At 36.9% G+C, this 19,755-nt stretch overlaps 1 protein-coding gene across 2 annotated transcripts in view; it reads left to right on the forward strand.

The window, feature by feature from the left end:
* Positions 1-19,755, forward strand: part of Gphn (gephyrin) — a 386,872-nt gene that overhangs the window by 343,632 nt on the left and 23,485 nt on the right. For both annotated transcript variants that reach the window (XM_048361849.1, XM_048361848.1), the window contains one exon: positions 11,312-11,399. In XM_048361849.1, the coding sequence (XP_048217806.1) occupies positions 11,312-11,399 (88 nt within the window). The remainder of the gene's footprint in view (positions 1-11,311; positions 11,400-19,755) is intronic.

Raw genomic sequence — 19,755 nt, forward strand, 5'->3', positions numbered from 1 at the left:
CTTAGCAAGCCCTCTCTTGCACTCAAAAATAAAAAGGCTCACTATTTAGATTGAGCCAAGCTCAAGATATTACATACTGTATCAGAAGAACAGAAGCACTGTGGAATGGAATGAGAAGGCTTTTTGTTTTTGTTTATGTTGTTGTTTTTCCTGGGGCTTGAACTCAGGGCCCGAGCACTGTCCCTGGCTTCTTTTTGCTCAAGGCTAGCACTCTTCCTCTTGAGCCACAGCACCACTTCGGGCTTTTTCTTGTATATGTGGTGCTGAGGAATCAAACCCACGGCTTTGTGTATGCTAGGCAAGCACTCTACCACTAGGCCCACATTCCCAGCCCAAGAATGTTTTATAAACGTGCAATTCCATCAAGAACTTGAAGAATTAGAGGATTTAGACAGAAAAAGAGGATGTGTTAATCCAAGAAGGGAAAAGTGAACAAAGACAAAGAAGTTTTAAAAAAGAAAAAGAGTAAATGAAATGCTACTCAATCAAGCCAGACTGAAGGAATACAGGTAAATTAGTAGAAAATTAAAATCATGTTTTAAAAGGGTTTTCAATCTAGATAGGAATCCAAAATCATTTAAATATGAAGAAAAAAAAACCACATTGTCTTAAAGATATAATTTGAGGCTCAGTGGTATGTGGCTCAGTGGTAGAGTGCTGGCCTAGCATGCATGACGCTCTGGATTCGATTCTTCAATGCCACATAAACAGAAAAAGCCGGAAGTGGCACTGTGGCTCAAGAGGTAGAGTGCTAGCTTTGAGCAAAAAGAAGCCAGAGTCAGTGCTCAGGCCCTGAGTCCAAGCCCCAGGACTGGCAAAAAAAAAGATAGATAATTTGAGATGTATCAGATGGGTTAATGGTAGACAATGGAAGTAAAAAGAACAATATGAATTGTTTGTTGTTTAGTCAGGTGACCAGGAAATCACATTTACCTGTAAGGATTACTCAGTCTTAGTGAAAAATCTGACTATGATTCAGCAAATCCAATGGCCTGAGATCTTGCATTTCTAACAAGTTCCCAGTTGATGTAAGCTGTAGGTCCATGGAGTACAGGCACTATCAAGGTTATAGTAAATTCAATCACACATCTGCTATGAATTCTGAGTTACCCATTATTGAATTAGAATATACATATTGGGGCTGGGGATATAGCCTAGTGGCAAGAGTGCCTGCCTCGGATACACGAGGCCCTAGGTTCGATTCCCCAGCACCACATATACAGAAAAACGGCCAGAAGCGGCGCTGTGGCTCAAGTGGCAGAGTGCTAGCCTTGAGCGGGAAGAAGCCAGGGACCGTGCTCAGGCCCTGAGCCCAAGGCCCAAGACTGGCCAAAAAAAAAAAAGAATATACATATTGATTACTGAATATACGTATTTGGATGCAAGTTAAAAAGAAAGATCAAATTAAGAGGAAAATGTGAAGGTTACTACATAGAAGGCTGCTACTATATACTACATAGAACTAAACAGAATTAGCATTGATCTTCATCAAGATAAGACCACCTGGGGGCTGGGGATATAGCCTAGTGGCAAGAGTGCCTGCCTCGGATACACGAGGCCCTAGGTTCGATTCCCCAGCACCACATATACAGAAAACGGCCAGAAGCAGCGCTGTGGCTCAAGTGGCAGAGTGCTAGCCTTGAGCGGGAAGAAGCCAGGGACAGTGCTCAGGCCCTGAGTCCAAGGCCCACGACTGGCCAAAAAAAAAAAAAAAAGATAAGACCACCTGGATGATTTGTATATGTAAGCATCAGTAAAATGCATACAAAATTTAGCTGTTAGGCCACTTCACCACAATTTTATATCCCTTCCTAACAACACACTGCTTCTACATCTTTATCTTCCATTTGCAATATGTGCTTTCTTTGCCTTTGAAGTTCTCTGGCTTTATTCATTCCCTAAATATCCTCATGGCTTTCTGTCCTAATTCTTTAGGCCACTGATTCCCTATCTTATGTCCCTACTTTGAATATTAAACTAATCCAGTCAAATATTCCAAATTTGTACACATTTGTGAGAGTTTATGCACTTTGAAGGACTATCTCATTTAGAATAGGGAGAGGAAATGAGGAAAATTCCAAATAGATTTAAACTTTAAAAATTAGATCACTGCCCTCTCAGGCTTAACTAGATATTATTACTCATTTACCTCTGGACTATAATTGTTGTGGTCCTAATACACAATCCACTTGGGAAAATTTTTTAAACAAAGTTCACTATTGACTTCATATTATTCCTAAGACGAGTTAACTAGTAAACTTTTTGAATTATATCTCAGCTGTAAAAGAGCTCAGCATTATAGCTTCCCAACTGCTGAAGAACTAGAAACTTCTCATAATTAAATTCTCATAATTTCCTTCTGGAAAACGGCTTCACAAAAGCTTGCCCCACTAGAATCATGTTTGTCTTACTTGGCTCTGTCATAGATTGGTGTTCTGGATCTTACCTGCTTGCTCTTGATGCTGCCAATTTGTGAAGCTGCTTCTTCACATTAAAGCGTGAAGTAGAAGATTAACAAGTACTGAGGTAGTAAATTAGTTCTTATTAAACTGGCACATTCAGCCAGAATTATCAAGATAGATTTCACAGTATTTGGCCAAAGCCAGTAGCTTACAGCTTCAAATTTATGACCTAAATTTGTCCTAACTTCTTAATGCCTACCTAATATTCTTAAAGGAGAATTTTGTAATCAGGGAGAATTTAAATTGCAATTTAATTCGTTCTTGTCATCTTTACAAACTGCCTGCTTCCCTGATAGAATAACATGCTTTATGCTCAAAATAAAAATTTTTAGTTTTTGAGTCAGCACAATATATGTGTCTTCTGATCATTTATCAGCAAAGTTCTGTATTCTCTATTTCTAGTAATTAAAAAAGAATATTCTTCCTACTTTAATGAACATTTTTAACAACGTAGGCTTCTTCCTACTGTCAGTGAGAGGCTTCTTCAGTGACTAATTACCCAACATCAATTCTGACCATTGTCTCACATGTATTTTAGTTTTAATTAATATATGTGCTTTCATTTTTATATTTTCAAATTCAATAAATTATATGGCATACTTCATTCATTTTCTTAAAATAAAATTTTTCACATTTTACCTGTATAGCTTGTTAAATTATAGGCTGGCACCATATTTCTCTTTTTTATGGCTCCATAGTACTAGATCACCCAATGAAACTGAAAATGGCCAAAATGATGACTGTATCTTATACATAATTTATTCCATGCATGAAGTAAACACTTGATACTAATTAGTATGTCTCTCCAGCTATCTTTTGTTTTATGGTATGATTAACTGCTACTATTCTTTAATCTACAAAACCCTAGAACTTTTTCTCCTGTATAGTTGTCATCTTCATTCAACTTAAAATGATACAGCTTGCAGTTGGTATAACAGATGAAACAGAAAACTAATTAGCAGCTGCTGTCCATCTGTGTGTTTATATTAAATATTTTAAAATAAAAATGCATTTGCATTCTGAATACTCTGAAATTTATAAATCCTAAACTTGGTAAAGGTTCTATCTTGGTCTTGAATTTTGCAGCAGACTTCATGGTAAAGCAAAAAGATTTTTATGCCAGATCAGGATTATAGTCATTTAAGGCTGATGAAAAATTTTAAAAACCAAAAGAGTCTTAATGAAGTGGGATCTCTATGCAATCAGAATTGCTGATTTGCAGAGCTGGGAAAAAAATGTCATATTCTGAAGAGAATGTAATGCTCCCTTCACAGGAAGTATATATAGTCTTGAGAAAGTCATATTCATCCTGTTAGATTTACTTTAAGATAAACTTCTTACTCCTTTTTATACCTGTCTGTTAAATTTGTGCTTTTTTGACATGAGATTACATTAGAATTCTAGGGAGGGTGTTACTATTTTTATTGGCACCATATCCCTGAGTTGAAGATGAATGTTGTGGTTTCTATTTTTTTCACTTAAGTTAAATATTTCTAATATTCAAAAGGTTAGAGTAAGAAGAGTATGATTTACAAAATAGTATCATATCACCAACCTCAAGTCAATTTCCCTTCCTTGGGTCAATCTATATGTGTAGAAGAAATAGTCATTGTTTATGTAACTGTTATATAAAGTTATAGAACTGTATTGTTTCAGTATTACCATCATCTTGATTCACCATGTACTGATTTTGTAACTGGGACAGAGACAGAGATCGAATTACAGTTGGAACGTGGATATCCATTTTTCCCAACACTATTTGTTGAGCACAACATACATTTTTGACACTGTGTTGAAGAGCATATGGCTATAACTATGTGGGTTTATTTCTAGGTTTCCTTTTCTATTCTGTTGGTCTATGGTGCTATATTTGTTACTAAGGCTCTATAGTATATTTGGACACCAGTTTTGTCATACCTGCAGTGTTGTTTGTGTTACTCAGGACTGCTTTGGCTTTTCAGGGTCAATCTTCCGAAGTGCTTTTGTGTCAATTTTAGGATTTTTTTTCTCTATTTCCATGAGGATTAACAGTAGGATTTGATAGAGATTTTATTGAGTCTGTAGACTGCTTTCTAGTATAGGCATTGTCACAAAATTAATTCTGGCAATCCATGAAAGCATGTCATTCCTTCTCTTACTGTCTTCTTCAGTTTTTTTTTCTCAAAGTTTTATACTTTTCACTCTAGACACCTTTTACCTCCTTTGGTTTTGTTCTAGACATTTTTTAAGCTATTATGAATGAGATTTGTTTCCTGATTTCTTTCTTGGCCTGCTAATTATTTGGTAAATAGAAACTTCATTAATTGGGGCTGGGAATATGGCTTAGCGATAGCGTGCTTGCCTTGCATGCATGAAGCCTTGGGTTTGGTTCCTCAGTACCACATAAACAGAAAAGACTGGAAGTGGCGCTGTGGCTCAAGTGGTAGTGCTAGCCTTGAGCAAAAAGAAGACCTGAACAGTGCTCAGGCCCTGAGTTCAAGCCCCAAGACTGGCAAAAAAAAAAATCATTAATTTTTTCATGCTGGTATTTTTTTGTCCTGTGACTTTGCCAATGGTGTTTATCAGATTTAAGAGGGTCTTTTTGTTGTTATTTTGATCTTTTAACAGTTTTTAGGTTCTTTTAAATATAAGATCATGTTGTCAGCAACAAGTGATCATATGAATTCTTCTTTTTCGACTAGTATCCTTTTATTTCTTTTTCTTGCCTTACTACTCTAGCTAAGAATTCAGGTGCTATATTGAGTAATAGCAGAGAGAGTGGGAACCCTTGCATAGTTCTTCACTTTGGAAGAAATGGCCTCAGTTGTTTGTTTGTTTTTCATTTCATATGATGTTGAGAATAGGTTTATTGTACACAGCCTTCATTAAGTTGAGGTGTGTTCACTCTGTTCCTAATTTCGTCAAGACTTTCATCTTGAAGGCATGTTGAATTGTGTTAAAGATTTCTCCTGCATCAATTAAGATAGCCATGTGATTTTTGTCCTTTCTAAGCACAATATTATGTTTATCGGTTTGTGTGTATTGAACCATCCTTGTATCCCTGGAGTAAAACCAACATGATCGTGATATATGATCTTTTGAATGTATTATTTTAACTCAGCTAACAGGTATTTTACTTAAGATCTTCATGATCTTAAGATCTTTACTTAAGCTCTTTCCCTGATCTTCATCAGGGAAAACTGACCTATAATCTTTTTTTTTATTGTGTTTTTATTTGGCAATAATCTCAGGGTATCTTCATGAATTTGGCAGTATTCATTTTCTATTTTATTGAATAGTTTGAAAAGCATTGTTGTTAAGTTCTTCCTTTAAAAGTCTAGTAGGAGTTGCTAGAGAAACTGACCAGTGCTAGGCTTTTCTTTGTTGGAAGACTCATTATTACTGCTTCAATTTCAGTTTGTTGTAGGTCTGCTTGAATGATTGGTATCTTGTTGGTTTCAACTGTGTAGATCATATATTTCTGAAAACATATTTCTTCAGCATTTTCAAGTTTATTAGAATACAAACTTTTGAAGTGTTTGCAAATGATCATCTGATTTTTATTAATATTTGTTATAATAGCCCCTTTTTGTCTCTAATTTTGTAGTCTGTATCTTTCTCTAAGTGTGTTTTATTTGATGTTTGTATTGTTCCTTTTACTCTCCAGTTCTGCTCCGATCTTTAGTTTCTCTCCATCTGCTAATTTGCGGTTTGGCTTGCTCTTTTTCTAAGAGCTTAAGGTAGTACCTTATTAGGTAATTTATTTGAAATTTTTGTTGTTTTTTTTTAATGTAGGTATTCATAACTATAAACTTTCGTCTTAGCACTTACTTTTCCATGTCCCACAGATTCTGACAAATAGTATTTTCATTTACATTTGGTTCTAGGAATTGTTTTATTCCCTCTCCCCTTATTTCTTTCTTTCTTTTTTTTTTTTTTTTTTTTTTTTTTTTGGCCAGTCCTGGGCCTTGGACTCAGGGCCTGAGCACTGTCCCTGGCTTCTTCCCGCTCAAGGCTAGCACTCTGCCACTTGAGCCACAGCGCCGCTTCTGGCCGTTTTCTGTATATGTGGTGCTGGGGAATCAAACCTAGGGCCTCGTGTATCCGAGGCAGGCACTCTTGCCACTAGGCTATATCCCCAGCCCTCCCCTTATTTCTTGAATGATTCAAAACTGTGTTGCTAAGTCTCCATATATTTCAGTATCTTCTGTAGTTTGCCTTACTGTTGATTTAATTTCAGTCAAATGTGAGCTAATAAAATACAGGAAGGTATTTTACTATTCACATATTTGTCTTATGGTCTAAAATATAATCTCTTTTGAGAAAGTTTCGTGGGCTACTAAGAAAATGTGTGTTCTTAGAACATTCTGTAGCTGTCTATTAAATCCATAGTATTATTTAGTTATGAAGTTTCTTGGATGACTCTTGTCCAGATGACATTTTATCTAGTGCATTCAGACTCCACAAATCCATTCATGACCCTGTAGTGGGAAAGGGGCATGGGAAGCTAGGGAAAGTGCATTATTTGTGAGATCTAGACTGTCCCACACTCTCCCCTCACCTCTTGACAATAAACCATATCACAGAGGCTAAGGTCTTTGTCAGACTTAGGCTTGGTGCTTAAACTTCTCAGTAGCTCCACATCAGACCATCTTTTTATGAACATTTCTTGTGGCTTTCTGCCACCCAGATGGTGTGGCAGACTTTTCTGTGTCTCCCTCAGCCATGATTGTTCCTTGTTTTGAGATACCCAGAGTACAGTAGTTCAGTCTCAAGCAATAGTAGTTGAATCTCCACCTCCTAAGATGGTACTTTGCTATATTACCAGGGCTTGAACTCATAGTCTCATGCTCTCATGTGGCTTTTTTCACTCAAAGCTGATGTTTTACTACTTGTGTCATACCTCCAGTCCAGCTTTTTTGCTGGAGACTCTTTCAAATTTGTCTACCCAGGCTGGCTTCAACCCAATGATCCTCATATCTCAGCCTCTTAAGTACCTAGGATTACAAAAAAAAAAAATTAAGGGCTGGGGATATGGCCTAGTGGCAAGAGTGCCTGCCTCATATACATGAGGCCCTGGGTTCGATTCCCCAGCACCACATATACAGAAAATGGCCAGAAGTGGCGCTGTGGCTCAAGTGGCAGAGTGTTAGCCTTGAGCAAAAAGAAGCCAGGGACAGTGCTCAGGCACTGAGTCCAAGCCCCAGGACTGGCCAAAAAAAAAAAAAAAAAGTACCTAGGATTATAGGCCCCTGGCAGCTGGCTATGTATTATACTTTTTTTAAGTCTCTGTCCTTGAAATAATTAATATATTTTACTCTCTATTTAATAAAACTGAGAAAAATCATGGTTTTCCTTCAAGATCCATGATTATAGTCATTACATGTTTATTACCCCTTATCATTATTTAGACTAATATCCTAGTTTTAGGAAGCAAACTCAGTTTTTGTTTGGTTTGTCTTTGTTGGTCATGGGGCTTAAATTCTGGACTGGGCACTGTCCCTGAGCACTTTTGGTCAAGGCTAGCACTCTACCACTTTGAACCACGGTGCCACTTCCAGCTTTCTGGTGATTAATTGGAGATAAGAGTCTCATGAACATTCCTGCCAGGGTTAGCTTTGAACTGTGATCATCAGATCTCAGCCCTCTGAGTATAGGACACAGGTGTGAGCCACCAGCACCCAGTGTTCAATTTTTGTTAAAATCTGGGGAGGAAATTTGAAACAAACATGGTTAAATACTACCATTTTGGAAATGTGAGAGGTAAATACTATACTATCTTGTTTTACCTTTTACTATAGTTTATTAGCCTACAAGGTGGTTTAATTGTGGAAATATTTTATAATTCAAAAGTTTAGTCCTACTGCATATGTGCTTGATACATTGTAAATTGCATATGGGTCTACCTGACCTAGACAAGGGATGGAAAAACAGGTTGTAAGATATCACAAGAAATGTACACACTGCCCTACTATGTAACTGTACCCTCGGTGCACAACACCTTGTAAAAAAAATTTTTTTGCTTAATTAATAATAAAAAAAATTTAAAAAAAAAAGTTTAGTCCTAAAAGTAAAGCAAATTTATTTATTTATTTATTTATTATTTTGGCCAGTCCTGGGGCTTGGACTCAGGGCCTGAGCACTGTCCATGGCTTCTTTTTGCTCAAGGCTAGCCCTCTACCACTTGAGCCACAGCGCCACTTCTGGCCATTTTCTGTATATGGTGCTGGAGAATCGAGCCCAGGGCTTTGTGTATACAAGGCAAGCACTCTTGCCACTAGGCCATATTCCCAGCCCCAGTAAAGCAAATTTATGACTGGACAAGCCCTTACTTTTTGCTGTCATAACCCTTGTTTCCATATAAATTTAAAATTCAGAATTATGTTGGTTCATTCCCTAGAATTATATGAGTACCTCTACACCAACAGTCATCTTCTGGTCATCCCAGATAAATTCCCACTTATGGCCTCAGCAAGTCTTATTTTATATATTTTTGCTTAAGGGTCCATCTCAAGAGAATCTTGCTTTCATCACAAATCATATGGCTTGAAATTCTGATTAGGCAAATTGGGGAAAAAAAATGCTACGGAGTTCTGTTGAGCCTTTCTACTTTGGACATAATAATACCCATTCAATATACCTCACAAGTTTATTTTGAAGTAATAAATAAGGAACTAATATGGAACATAAGCATGAGTAAATGTGTTACTTGAATCTCTAGAAAACTACAATCTCTGGGCAGATCTTCAGACATGAGAAGTATTCAACAGAAAGTAGAGTTAGAGAGGGGGACAAAGAGAGGGCACAAAAGGACTGGGCGATAAGCCCAGTTATATGCTGGACAGGGTGATACTTACAACTTGACATGCAGTAAGTTATTAATCTACTAACCACAGAGTAAAAATAGCACTGAGCACATTCTTTTAAACATGATAAATCATAGTAGTAAGGTTCTGAAACAAAATTCCTCATAATTTATTTCTGCAAATTAAGAAATTCCATGTTGACAATTAATGTGTCACACTTTTACAAAACAAAAAATTACCTGGGTAATATAAAAACAATGAGTAAAAAAGTCACTGAAAAGTGTAATTACAGTCATAACAGTTAAGATTTCATCTACCTGCAAAGATTAGTTCCATAATGATGGGCATGTCACTGTTATTTTTTATTGATTTTACAATAATCCTGTAGAATCAGTGTCATGAAATCACTTAAGATTGATGAAATTAACAAGTATCTGTGTAAGCACAAAATTGCATTTTACTAATGATATCCTAAATGAATATGCACATAAATCACATTCTGTAAGATTCTGTGCTTGGAGTGCTTCTCTTATTTCCTCCCTTTTCTGATGTCCATGTTAGATATCCCTAAAGAAGAGAGGCAAATAGCAGTGAAGGAGTGCTAAGGAAAATAAACACACTTTTCCTCCTATGTAACTTCTTAGTAAACAAGAATAGACTGGATATAAATACCTCAAAGGTACCTTCTCTACACTCTTACAGTTGAAGAGAAATACCAAGTATGGGTTACATTGCTCTATATGGATTTAAAGTAGTGATTAAACAATCTCATTCAGCTACTCACGTACATCCTGTCCCTTCTTGAGTTCTGATGCTTGACATTTTGTTTATTCTCAAGCAATCCCTTGAAATCCTTCTTATAATCTAAAGATAAGATCCATCATCCTCTTGATTTCTTTCTATCTCTTTTCTTCATGCCTTTGAAATGTACCATCAAAGGGAGTAATACACCTACATGTTACTGTCAGGAATATCCAGAGTATCAAACCTTAATATTCATTATCTCTTCTTTTTTGTTTTTGTTTCAGAACAGGAGATTGAGCCTAGGTCCTTTCACCTGTTTAACAAAGGCTCTACCACATGAACCACTACCAAGAGCCCTCATTCTGTCCTTTTACCATCTCAGAATAGGTCATATAGTCTCTGCCTTTCTTCTCCTTTTTTCTTTATCCTTTCTCTTCTCAGTAAACATCTACTGGCTTCATATTTCTAGAGCTCCACTGTTCATTTCTTATTAGATGAATTCCATATTCTGTTGTGAACTTGAGATTCCTCCAAAATTATGTGTTGTCCTACCTGTCACAGTAATTTCTAGTCATTGTCCACATTGATCTAGAAATGCCACAAGCTTGGTCAAAATTTCTAACTTTGGCTAGTGTAGATTCTCTTACTTGAAAAACTTTCCTATTCCTTTCTATCAAGATCCAGACACTTCTCAGGACCTCACTTGAGTCATTCACTCTAAAGAATCTTATATGATCTTTCCAACACCTGGAGTGACAAACTGTCCTTGTGTGCCTTGGATTTCTGAGGACATAGGACTTTCAGTACTAAAACCTAGGATATTACCTATGGCTCATGCCTATAATCCTAGCTACTTAGGAGTCTGAGATCTAAGGATTGTGGTTTGAAGCCAGCCTGGGTAGGAAAGTTCCTGAGACACTTAACTCCAATTAAGCGCCCCCCACCCCCCCCCCCCCCAAAAAAAAAACTAGAAGTGGAACTGTGGCTCAAGTAGTAGAATACTAGACTTGAACAAAAAAAAAAGAAAAGATAAAGCTCAGGGACAGTGCCTAGGTCCCGAGTTCAAGCCAAATCAAGATAGACATCCTACAACACCTCATTGTCTCCCTTCATTGTGCTATGTAATTAGAACCAAAGACCCTGCAGAAGCATCATGAGTCACTTTTGGGCAGAGTGTCTTCTGATTCCCACTTCACACAGGATATATGACTGTACTTATGCTAATGCACACTGATCAGGTAGATAAAGTAGTTTATAAGTTAGCACTATAGCTAAAACATTTATCTTGTGTGTTAAATTATTTGTCTTTATTTTTTCCAGCCCAGATGACTTACTCAATGCCTTGAATGAAGGTATCAGTCGTGCTGATGTCATCATCACATCAGGGGGTGTATCTATGGGAGAAAAGGTATGAAAAATGGGGCTCATAAGATATACTCTTCCTTGCTTGCAAAGCATGCATGAAGCCCTGGATTTAATTCCTCAGTACCCCATAAACAGGAAAGGCCAGAAGTGGCACTGTGGTTGAAGTGGTAGAATGCTAGCCTTGAGCAAAAGAAGCTCAGGGACAGGAAGTGGCGCTGTGGCTCAAGTGGTAGAGTGACAACTCAGTGACAGTGCCCAGGCCCAGAGTTCAAGCCCCACGACCAACAACAGCAACAAAAATAAACCTAAACTAAACTAAAAACTTCAAGAAGCTCAGGGACAGGGACAGTGCCCAGGCCCTGAGTTCAAGCCCCAGGACTGGCAAAAAAAAAAAAAGATGTATTCTTCTTAATGTCCTTTCATATGGCAGTTAACTGTAGTCAGGAGGCATTGGATATTTATAGCCAGGCACCCACAAAGCTGAATACCCATAGGGCTATTAAGAACACACAGAGTGGGTAGGTCAGGGAACACCCCAAAGGGCCCCATAATTATCAGTATGTTTATTACTGTGTCCCTGGAGTTTTTACTGAATTTTATTATATTTATAACTTCCCTTTTATGTTATTTTTATGCCCACTATAAAGCTCCAAGGTCTTCCTTTGACTTGAATTTAAACATGACCTCCCAATACGACCTATCTCTCCTACCACATATTTCAAAGCTTTCCACATCCTTTAGTAACCTTACCACACAGGGAAGAAAGAATTAGGCAGTCCTTTTGCCCTCTTGTATAATTAATAATAAATTAAAATATTACACAGATGCAAGATTTTATAGGACAAAGTGTATTTGTCCATAGTATAAGTTTAGCCCTATGAAAACTTCAATGTATATAATGTCATTAAGGTTTTATATCTTAATAAAATGTTTTAGCTTAAGGCAAAATACTCTCTGCCACAATAATAAACCTCACAAATACATTAGATCATAAAGTATTATACTGGCCTATAATCCATTTCTGTGTTTTTTTCAATCTCACATTAATTATTTAAACTGAAAAGTTATAACTATTACCATAATGGTAATTTTACAAAAATCCTTACTTTCTAAGGGTCTGATAGTTTAAGATGTGTATATATATATATATATATATATATATATATATATGTGATGATATGTGATTGTTCTTGCCCTTTCTTAGCTGTAAAACTGCCTAAATTTATAATCTGACTCTTTGGCAGCAAACCAAGAGCAAATGTCAAAATTCAGTAGCCTGAACAGAAAATGCCTACTGTCCATTAACAAATCTTAGTTTCAGAATAATTGAGAATAACATTTCACCTACCAAAATCCAGGGATGAAATGCATCTCAATCCACGTACATCCAGGAATGGAAGTGTTGATGTAGGTGTAAATATTCGTCTAACAGATAGGACTACCCAAGTCTCTCCTGAATCTTCCAGAAGAATTTAGCCCCAGGTAGAACAAATTCCTACAGAGTTCTCATGAGATCCAAAGGCTAGGGTTGTACTATAGTAGAGAAATAACTTACACCAAGTCTGTTTTTTGTTTGTTTTTTTTTAATTGTCAAACAGATCTACAGAGCGGTTCCAGTTTCATACTTTAGGCATTGGATACATTTCTTGTACTGTTTCTTTTTTTGTTTTTTTGCCAGGCCTGGGGCTTGAACTCAGGGCCTGAGCACTGTCCCTGGCTTCTTTTTGCTCAAGGCTAGCACTCTACAACTTGAGCCACAGCGCCACTTCTGGCTTTTTCTATATATGTGGTGCTGAGGAATCGAACCCAAGGCTTCATGTATATGAGGCGAACACTTTACCACTAGGCCATATTCCCAGCCCTCTTGTACTGTTTCAATCACCATCACATTGCTCTCAATATCACAAGAACAAGTCTGAAAAGACCAGTCAAATGTTAATTTTATTTTTCTCAAGGATTGTTTCATGTAGTATTTATCTTTGTTCTTATGAACTTAATTTTAAGACAACACCTATTTAACAGACCTAAAATTGTCATTTTTAATACTTCTAAGAGAAAACAAGCTTGCCACTCACACAAGCTTGGTAGTTGGGGCTCATTGTAGTAATGGCTGGACACTTCTGAACCTTCCTTATTCGTTGCCAACAAAGGTGTCAGTCATATTAAGGAGTTTTCTTTACAAATAAAGCCAATATAGTTAAGCATATTGGATTTTTTGTTTATCTTTATTTGCTTTTCTCTGTATGGCTTGATACATACATCACACCTTTAATTTACAAGGAAAATATTTTAATTTAATTTAGCTTTAACTTATACTACATGTAATTTATGAGGAAGAGATTTTAGGACCTGAGCATCCCAAAACATTCCCGGGGAACTAACAATTGTCCTTTCACCTTCTGGAGTAGAGATGAGAGTAGCCAGAAAGAAAGAGGTAAAACACACAGGCTAAAATTTCTGCCGATAGTTTCAGTTCCAAAAATAGTTCTATGTACTTTAGAAGTAGAAAGAAAAGCATCAAGGCTAGAACATCTGCTTCAGCCCAGGAGCCTGAAGAACAACCACTGAAAAAGCAGGGAGAGCAAGGAGGCATTATGTAGCATACATAAGTCTTTTAAGTACATACATTCAGATATGCATGAAATATATTTGACTACAGGAAAATCATACTCTGAGCACCTATGCTACAGATTTGGCAAGAAATTTTATTTAAGCCACAACTGAGGACTGTTTCCTCTAAGAATTACATAAGGAACCTGGAGGGGCTTAAGCAGCACAGAAGCATCAGGGAGACACATCTGGCCACTAGTTTGCACTGGAAACATGTAGAAAATTCTAGTCACACATTAGATTTCAGGTCTGGACTCCTTTGGATTATAGTATATTGGCCACTGGAAATCATGGGAGATTAGGATGATCTAGACAGCTATCTTCTCTTTTTTTTATTATCATTGTCAAGGTGATGTACAGAGGGGTTACAGTTACATGCGTAAGGCAGTGAGTACATTTCTTGTCAAATTTGTTACCTCCTCCCTCATTTTTCTCCCATCTTCCCTCCTCCCCAACCCCCCCACCCGAGTTGTACAGTTGGTTTACAGCATATTGTCTTATAAGTATTGCTGTTGCATTGGTTCACCTCTTACCCTGTCTCACCATTTTGATGTTCCCCTTCCTTATATATACACAATACACAGGGTACCAAAATCAAATACAGTGACAGCAGGGGTAAAGCCATAGGGAAGAAAAACAAAAGAAAAAGGCATAATTTCACATCATATGTTTACCCAAAGGATCACAAGCAAGACCATACTAAAGCTACCAGCACAACCATGTTCATTGTAGCACAATTTACCATAGCTAAAATATGGAACCAACCCAGGTACCCCTCAGTAGATGAATGCATCAAGAAATCGTGGTATATATGGAATGACATTGCCCCATCCATAAGGAAATTGAAAGCCTTGGAAAAAATCATAGTAGGTGAAGTGAGCCAAACCCAAAGAAATATAGACTCTGTGGTTTCCCTCATTGGTAATAACCAGTATATGTCTAGGATAGTCCTAGCAGATGATCACAATAGCTCATAATAATCACATAAGATGATGCTAAGCAAAATTAACTTCAAGTTAGGGAAATAGGTGGTTTATCATTGTAATTTTCAATGTATGATGTGAAATGATGCCTTTTTCTTTTGTTTTTCCCCCCTGTGGTTTTACCCCAGCTGTCTTCTTTCTGTATACTTCCCAGCCATATCCTCTGAGGTCCGCCACAGGTACCTCCTGTTGAACAGAGTGGAAGAAGGGGCTTTTAGGATCCACAGACTTTTCCCTTTGTCAAGGATAAAAAAACTCACCCATAGCTGCATCTCTAAAGATGTCTACACATATCCATTTCCTTCTGCCCACTCAGCCTTTTCAGTTTTCATCTTTACAAAACACTGAAAGTTGCACTTAAACAGTAATTGTTCTTTACCCTGAAAACTGAAGAAACATATACATTGCTATAAGTTCTCTACAACTGACCAAATTACAAAATAATTCAAAGACAATGTAAAGCAACAATGATGTAGGATGACTAAACTGGGTAGTGGTAAACTTTTTTTCCCATCTAAAAAATCTCATGAGTTTTCCTTTTTTTTTTTTTTTTCATTATTTTGCCATTTTGTCCATTTTCATATGCTGGTGTCACCACCACCCATTGGGATCAAACTAACTCCAAATATCATTACTAACCCCAGTAAAAGGAATGACTGGTTGCGTCATATTTGCCTTAATGTGAGCATGAGAGTATGAATTATATTAGCCCCATTGAATTTATTTGGCACATCTTGAGTTATGCAGTCACAGAATATTTAAAACTAGTCGCTAATATACCAAATAAACACAGTCCTATGTTATTTCTGTCCTGCTAAATCTCGGGTTATTAGCCTGTTTTCACAAAACTACCTTTCACACTCAAGTTCTGGAATTTCAGACTGGCAGAGTATAAAAGTTATTCATGATATATCACTACAGACACCTGCATACAGCATCTGTTATTAGTCTGAAGCAGCTGTGTAGTCCTTTTCCCTAGTGTTCTGAACCTGTCAAGTTATTGATGGCGCTTATAACAGAGGCTTAGGCAAGCATCAGAATAAAACATGAACATTCTGTAGATCACAGATTCTTTTTTTTTTTTTTTTTTTTTTTTTTTTTTTGGCCAGTCCTGGGGCTTGGACTCAGGGCCTGAACACTGTCCCTGGAGCCACAGCGCCACTTCTGGCTGTTTTCTGTATATGTGGTGCTGGGGAATTGAACCCAGGGCCTCATGTATACGAGGCAAGCACTCTTGCCACTAGGCCATATCCCCAGCCCCAGATCACAGATTCTTAATGACTGTGTTTAAATTACTACTATAACAATAAAGAACTTGGATGAGATTTCTTATAACTAAAATTATTAAGCTAGGGCTGGGGGATATAGCCTAGTGGCAAGAGTGCCTGCCTCGGATACACGAGGCCCTAGGTTCGATTCCCCAGCACCACATATACAGAAAACGGCCAGAAGCGGCGCTGTGGCTCAAGTGGCAGAGTGCTAGCCTTGAGCGGGAAGAAGCCAGGGACAGTGCTCAGGCCCTGAGTCCAAGGCCCAGGACTGGCCAAAAAAAAAAAAAAAAAAAAAATTATTAAGCTAGTGTCACTAAAATAATTACCATAACCATATGAACCTGAATTCTTAAAATTATAAGAAATGTTTTTTCTAGTATGGCACATTTTAAATACTTTAAGTTTCCAGGTGTGTTCATACATACCTATAGTTTCAGCTACCCAGAAGTCTGGGGAAGGACTCTTGAGACTTAGCCTGGGTAATATAATGGAACTTTTCTCTTAAAATTAATGAAAAGCCAGGTGCCAGTGGCTCTAGCTAATAATCCTAACCACTTAGGAGGCTGAGAACAGGAGGTCTGTGGTTCGAAGTCAGCCTGAACCCCCATACCAAAAAAAGTCCACAATCCCTCTTCTCAACCAGTAGATGCAATATGCCCTAAGCTATGTGGGAGGGTTTCAGTTCCAGTCCAATAGGTCAGAAAAGCCCATGAGACTTCATCTCAACAGAAAGATGCTAGGTATAGTAACATTCAATTGTCATCCCAGCTAGGACACAAAACTTGAAGTAGATGGCTCTTGATCCTAGACACATGCCCAGCCAGGAAGCAAAACTGTATCTCAAAACAACCAGTGCAAAAGGCTAGAGGTATGGGCTCCCCAGCAGGCATAGGGCCCTGCATTCAAACACCAGTACTGCAATCACAATCAATATATAGTTAAACTTCTTTATTATCTGGAGATTTTAGAAAAAGTAAATATTTATGTAAATATAAGAATATATCTATTTAAACCAGTCAAAACAGAGCACCTTTAAGCCACAGTTTAAGTTGATTCATAAATATCCCTAGAAATAGGAGAACATTTTCCATTCACAAAACAAGGTAAATATTTTCTGGATATTCAGACACATAGACACACAGACACATAAGTAACATAACAGTGTCAGCCTCTGATTAATTCATATGTCAACTAATAAAGAGTTACTTGCCTTCATACAAGACATAACTTCTTAATTGATTTGGCCTCAAAATGTACAATAAAAGAAATAAAGGAGAAATACTAACAAACCAGATTCTCTGTCTTCTCTTAAGAATTGATTTGTATCATTTCTTTATAGATATCTCCAAATGATTAAACTATATTTCTGATTATTTCTGCCACAGCAGGAATACTTTGTTGTGTGTAGAAATAAAACAGAACCAAAATCCAAGCAAGGGACCAGGTAAAGAAAACAAAAGTTTTATTGCTGCTTGGAGTTCACAACAGGAACCAAGGATATATGTGCCCAGGTTTCAGCCAGCCATAAAGTGTACCTCTTCTCTGGCAGCAAAGTTCAGTGAATAATTGTGGAATCCCAGTTGGAGCCATCTAAATTGCTCAGGGATAATTTTTAAAGATGAAATCCTGCATCTAATAAATATATAAAATGAACATATGTAAAAGATTTTTACTTATGTGGGAACTCAATGGAAAATTCAGAGATCACACATGCAGGTATAGATAATTAGGAATGCTAAAATATATTTGCCAATAGCTTCCCAGCTGCTCTATACCCACAGGGAATGATCAGTTACAACCCCACCAGAGTTCATTTGCATTTATTTGAATAAACATTAGGTCCACTGTCTTAGGTCAGGCTGCTTTATCAAAGTATATTGAGTGGCTTAAACAACAAACATTTATATTCACAGCTCTGCTGAGCCTAGGATTTCTACAGTCAGTATAATAACATGGGCAGATTTTGGTGAGGCCCATCTTCCAGGCTACAGACAGCTTACTTGTACCTTGTACCTTCACAAAGCAGAAAAAGAGTAAGGACACTAATCCTATTCATGAGGACTACACAAACACAAAATTCAGTACGGGAAGGGGGCACATTCAGTTAATGATTTATCATTTATGTTCAGTTTTCTTACAGCTTCATTTACATACATAACTTAGAGATGGAAATAACCCAGAAGGTTGTACTGCAGTTGATACCCCGTAATTTTCCTTGATCATTCCAAGGTCTTTCATATTTTTTCTAAAAGTAGTATTTGTCCTTTCTGATTGAGAAAAAGACCTTGCTCCTTCATTTAGTTTCTCGTCTTATCTGACTCTACATTTCTGAATATCAGATTCTCTGTGCTTCCTTAGTTAGATAAAAAGTTAAGAAGAATGAGGAGCTTCAACATTTATTACTATGTCTAGAATAAGCTTTCCCTGTATTATGAGGAACATGAAGTATTTCTTCATGTTAAAAAGGACTAAATAGAGCATTTTTGTAAATAGGAGATTTGTTTACAAGAAAAAGTACTTTCACTCATTTATTAAATATGCCTAATAAACAACTGTTTTCTAAACTGTTTATCATAACCTTCAAGACCCTGAAGAAAAGGCCTCTGACCACTGCAAACTTATGCCTCTCTCCATTCACTCACTACCTTCAGTCATTTTTTCAGTTCTAGATGCACTCTGCTGCTTTAAGAACCTCAGTAAGTTCTTCCCTCCCTCTGTAGTTCTCTTCGCATGCCCAAATCCTTCTTATCCTTCACAGTTTAGCTAAAGCATCTCCCTCTTTTAAGATTATCTTTTTTTAATTCTCCACCCTACCACACTATTCTGTATTCTAATATCTGCTTATTTCTTTATAGTTTTTAATACAAATGATAATACTTGAACTTTTTGGTTTACTTATTAAAGGCAGTTTAGTTCTAGTAAAATATGATAGGACTTCTTTGTTTCGGGACCAAAAATTTCCTTCACAAATGAAGGTAAAGACATTTTTAGCCAAAGGAAAACTAAGTGGACTTGCCTTAAAGGGAGTTTTTAAGGCATCAGGATTCTGGAAGCATGGAAATGCAGAAGGGACTATAGAGTAAAAGAAAGGATTAACATGCCAGTAAATGTAAATGAGTATTGATCACATAAAATCATACCTTATAAGATTTGGAATATATATATATGTATATATATATATTACACTAAGTATATATAGACAGAGTATGTTCGTACTTGGAATATGTAGAGTGTGTATTATCTACTTGGAATATGTAGAGTATGTGTAATAGTTGAAATACATTCTTGAAATATATAGAAACACATAGATACTTGAAAGTGTGAGGTATGAATTACATAGTAGCTTAAGAAATAAAGAAGAATAAATAGTTCACAGTTTAAAATCCTTGGTTACCTTGGAAATTACTTTTAACCTGCCAAATTATGGTTGATATATAAAGCAAGGGAGCATAAGCATATTGTAATCTCCAAAATAATTACTAAAATACAAATGCGCATAGCTTAGGAGGGAAAAGATAATAGAAAGAAAAGAAAA

The sequence above is a fragment of the Perognathus longimembris genome, chromosome 14 (assembly GCF_023159225.1).
Source record: "Perognathus longimembris pacificus isolate PPM17 chromosome 14, ASM2315922v1, whole genome shotgun sequence".
In the NCBI taxonomy this organism is placed as follows: Eukaryota; Metazoa; Chordata; class Mammalia; order Rodentia; family Heteromyidae; genus Perognathus; species Perognathus longimembris.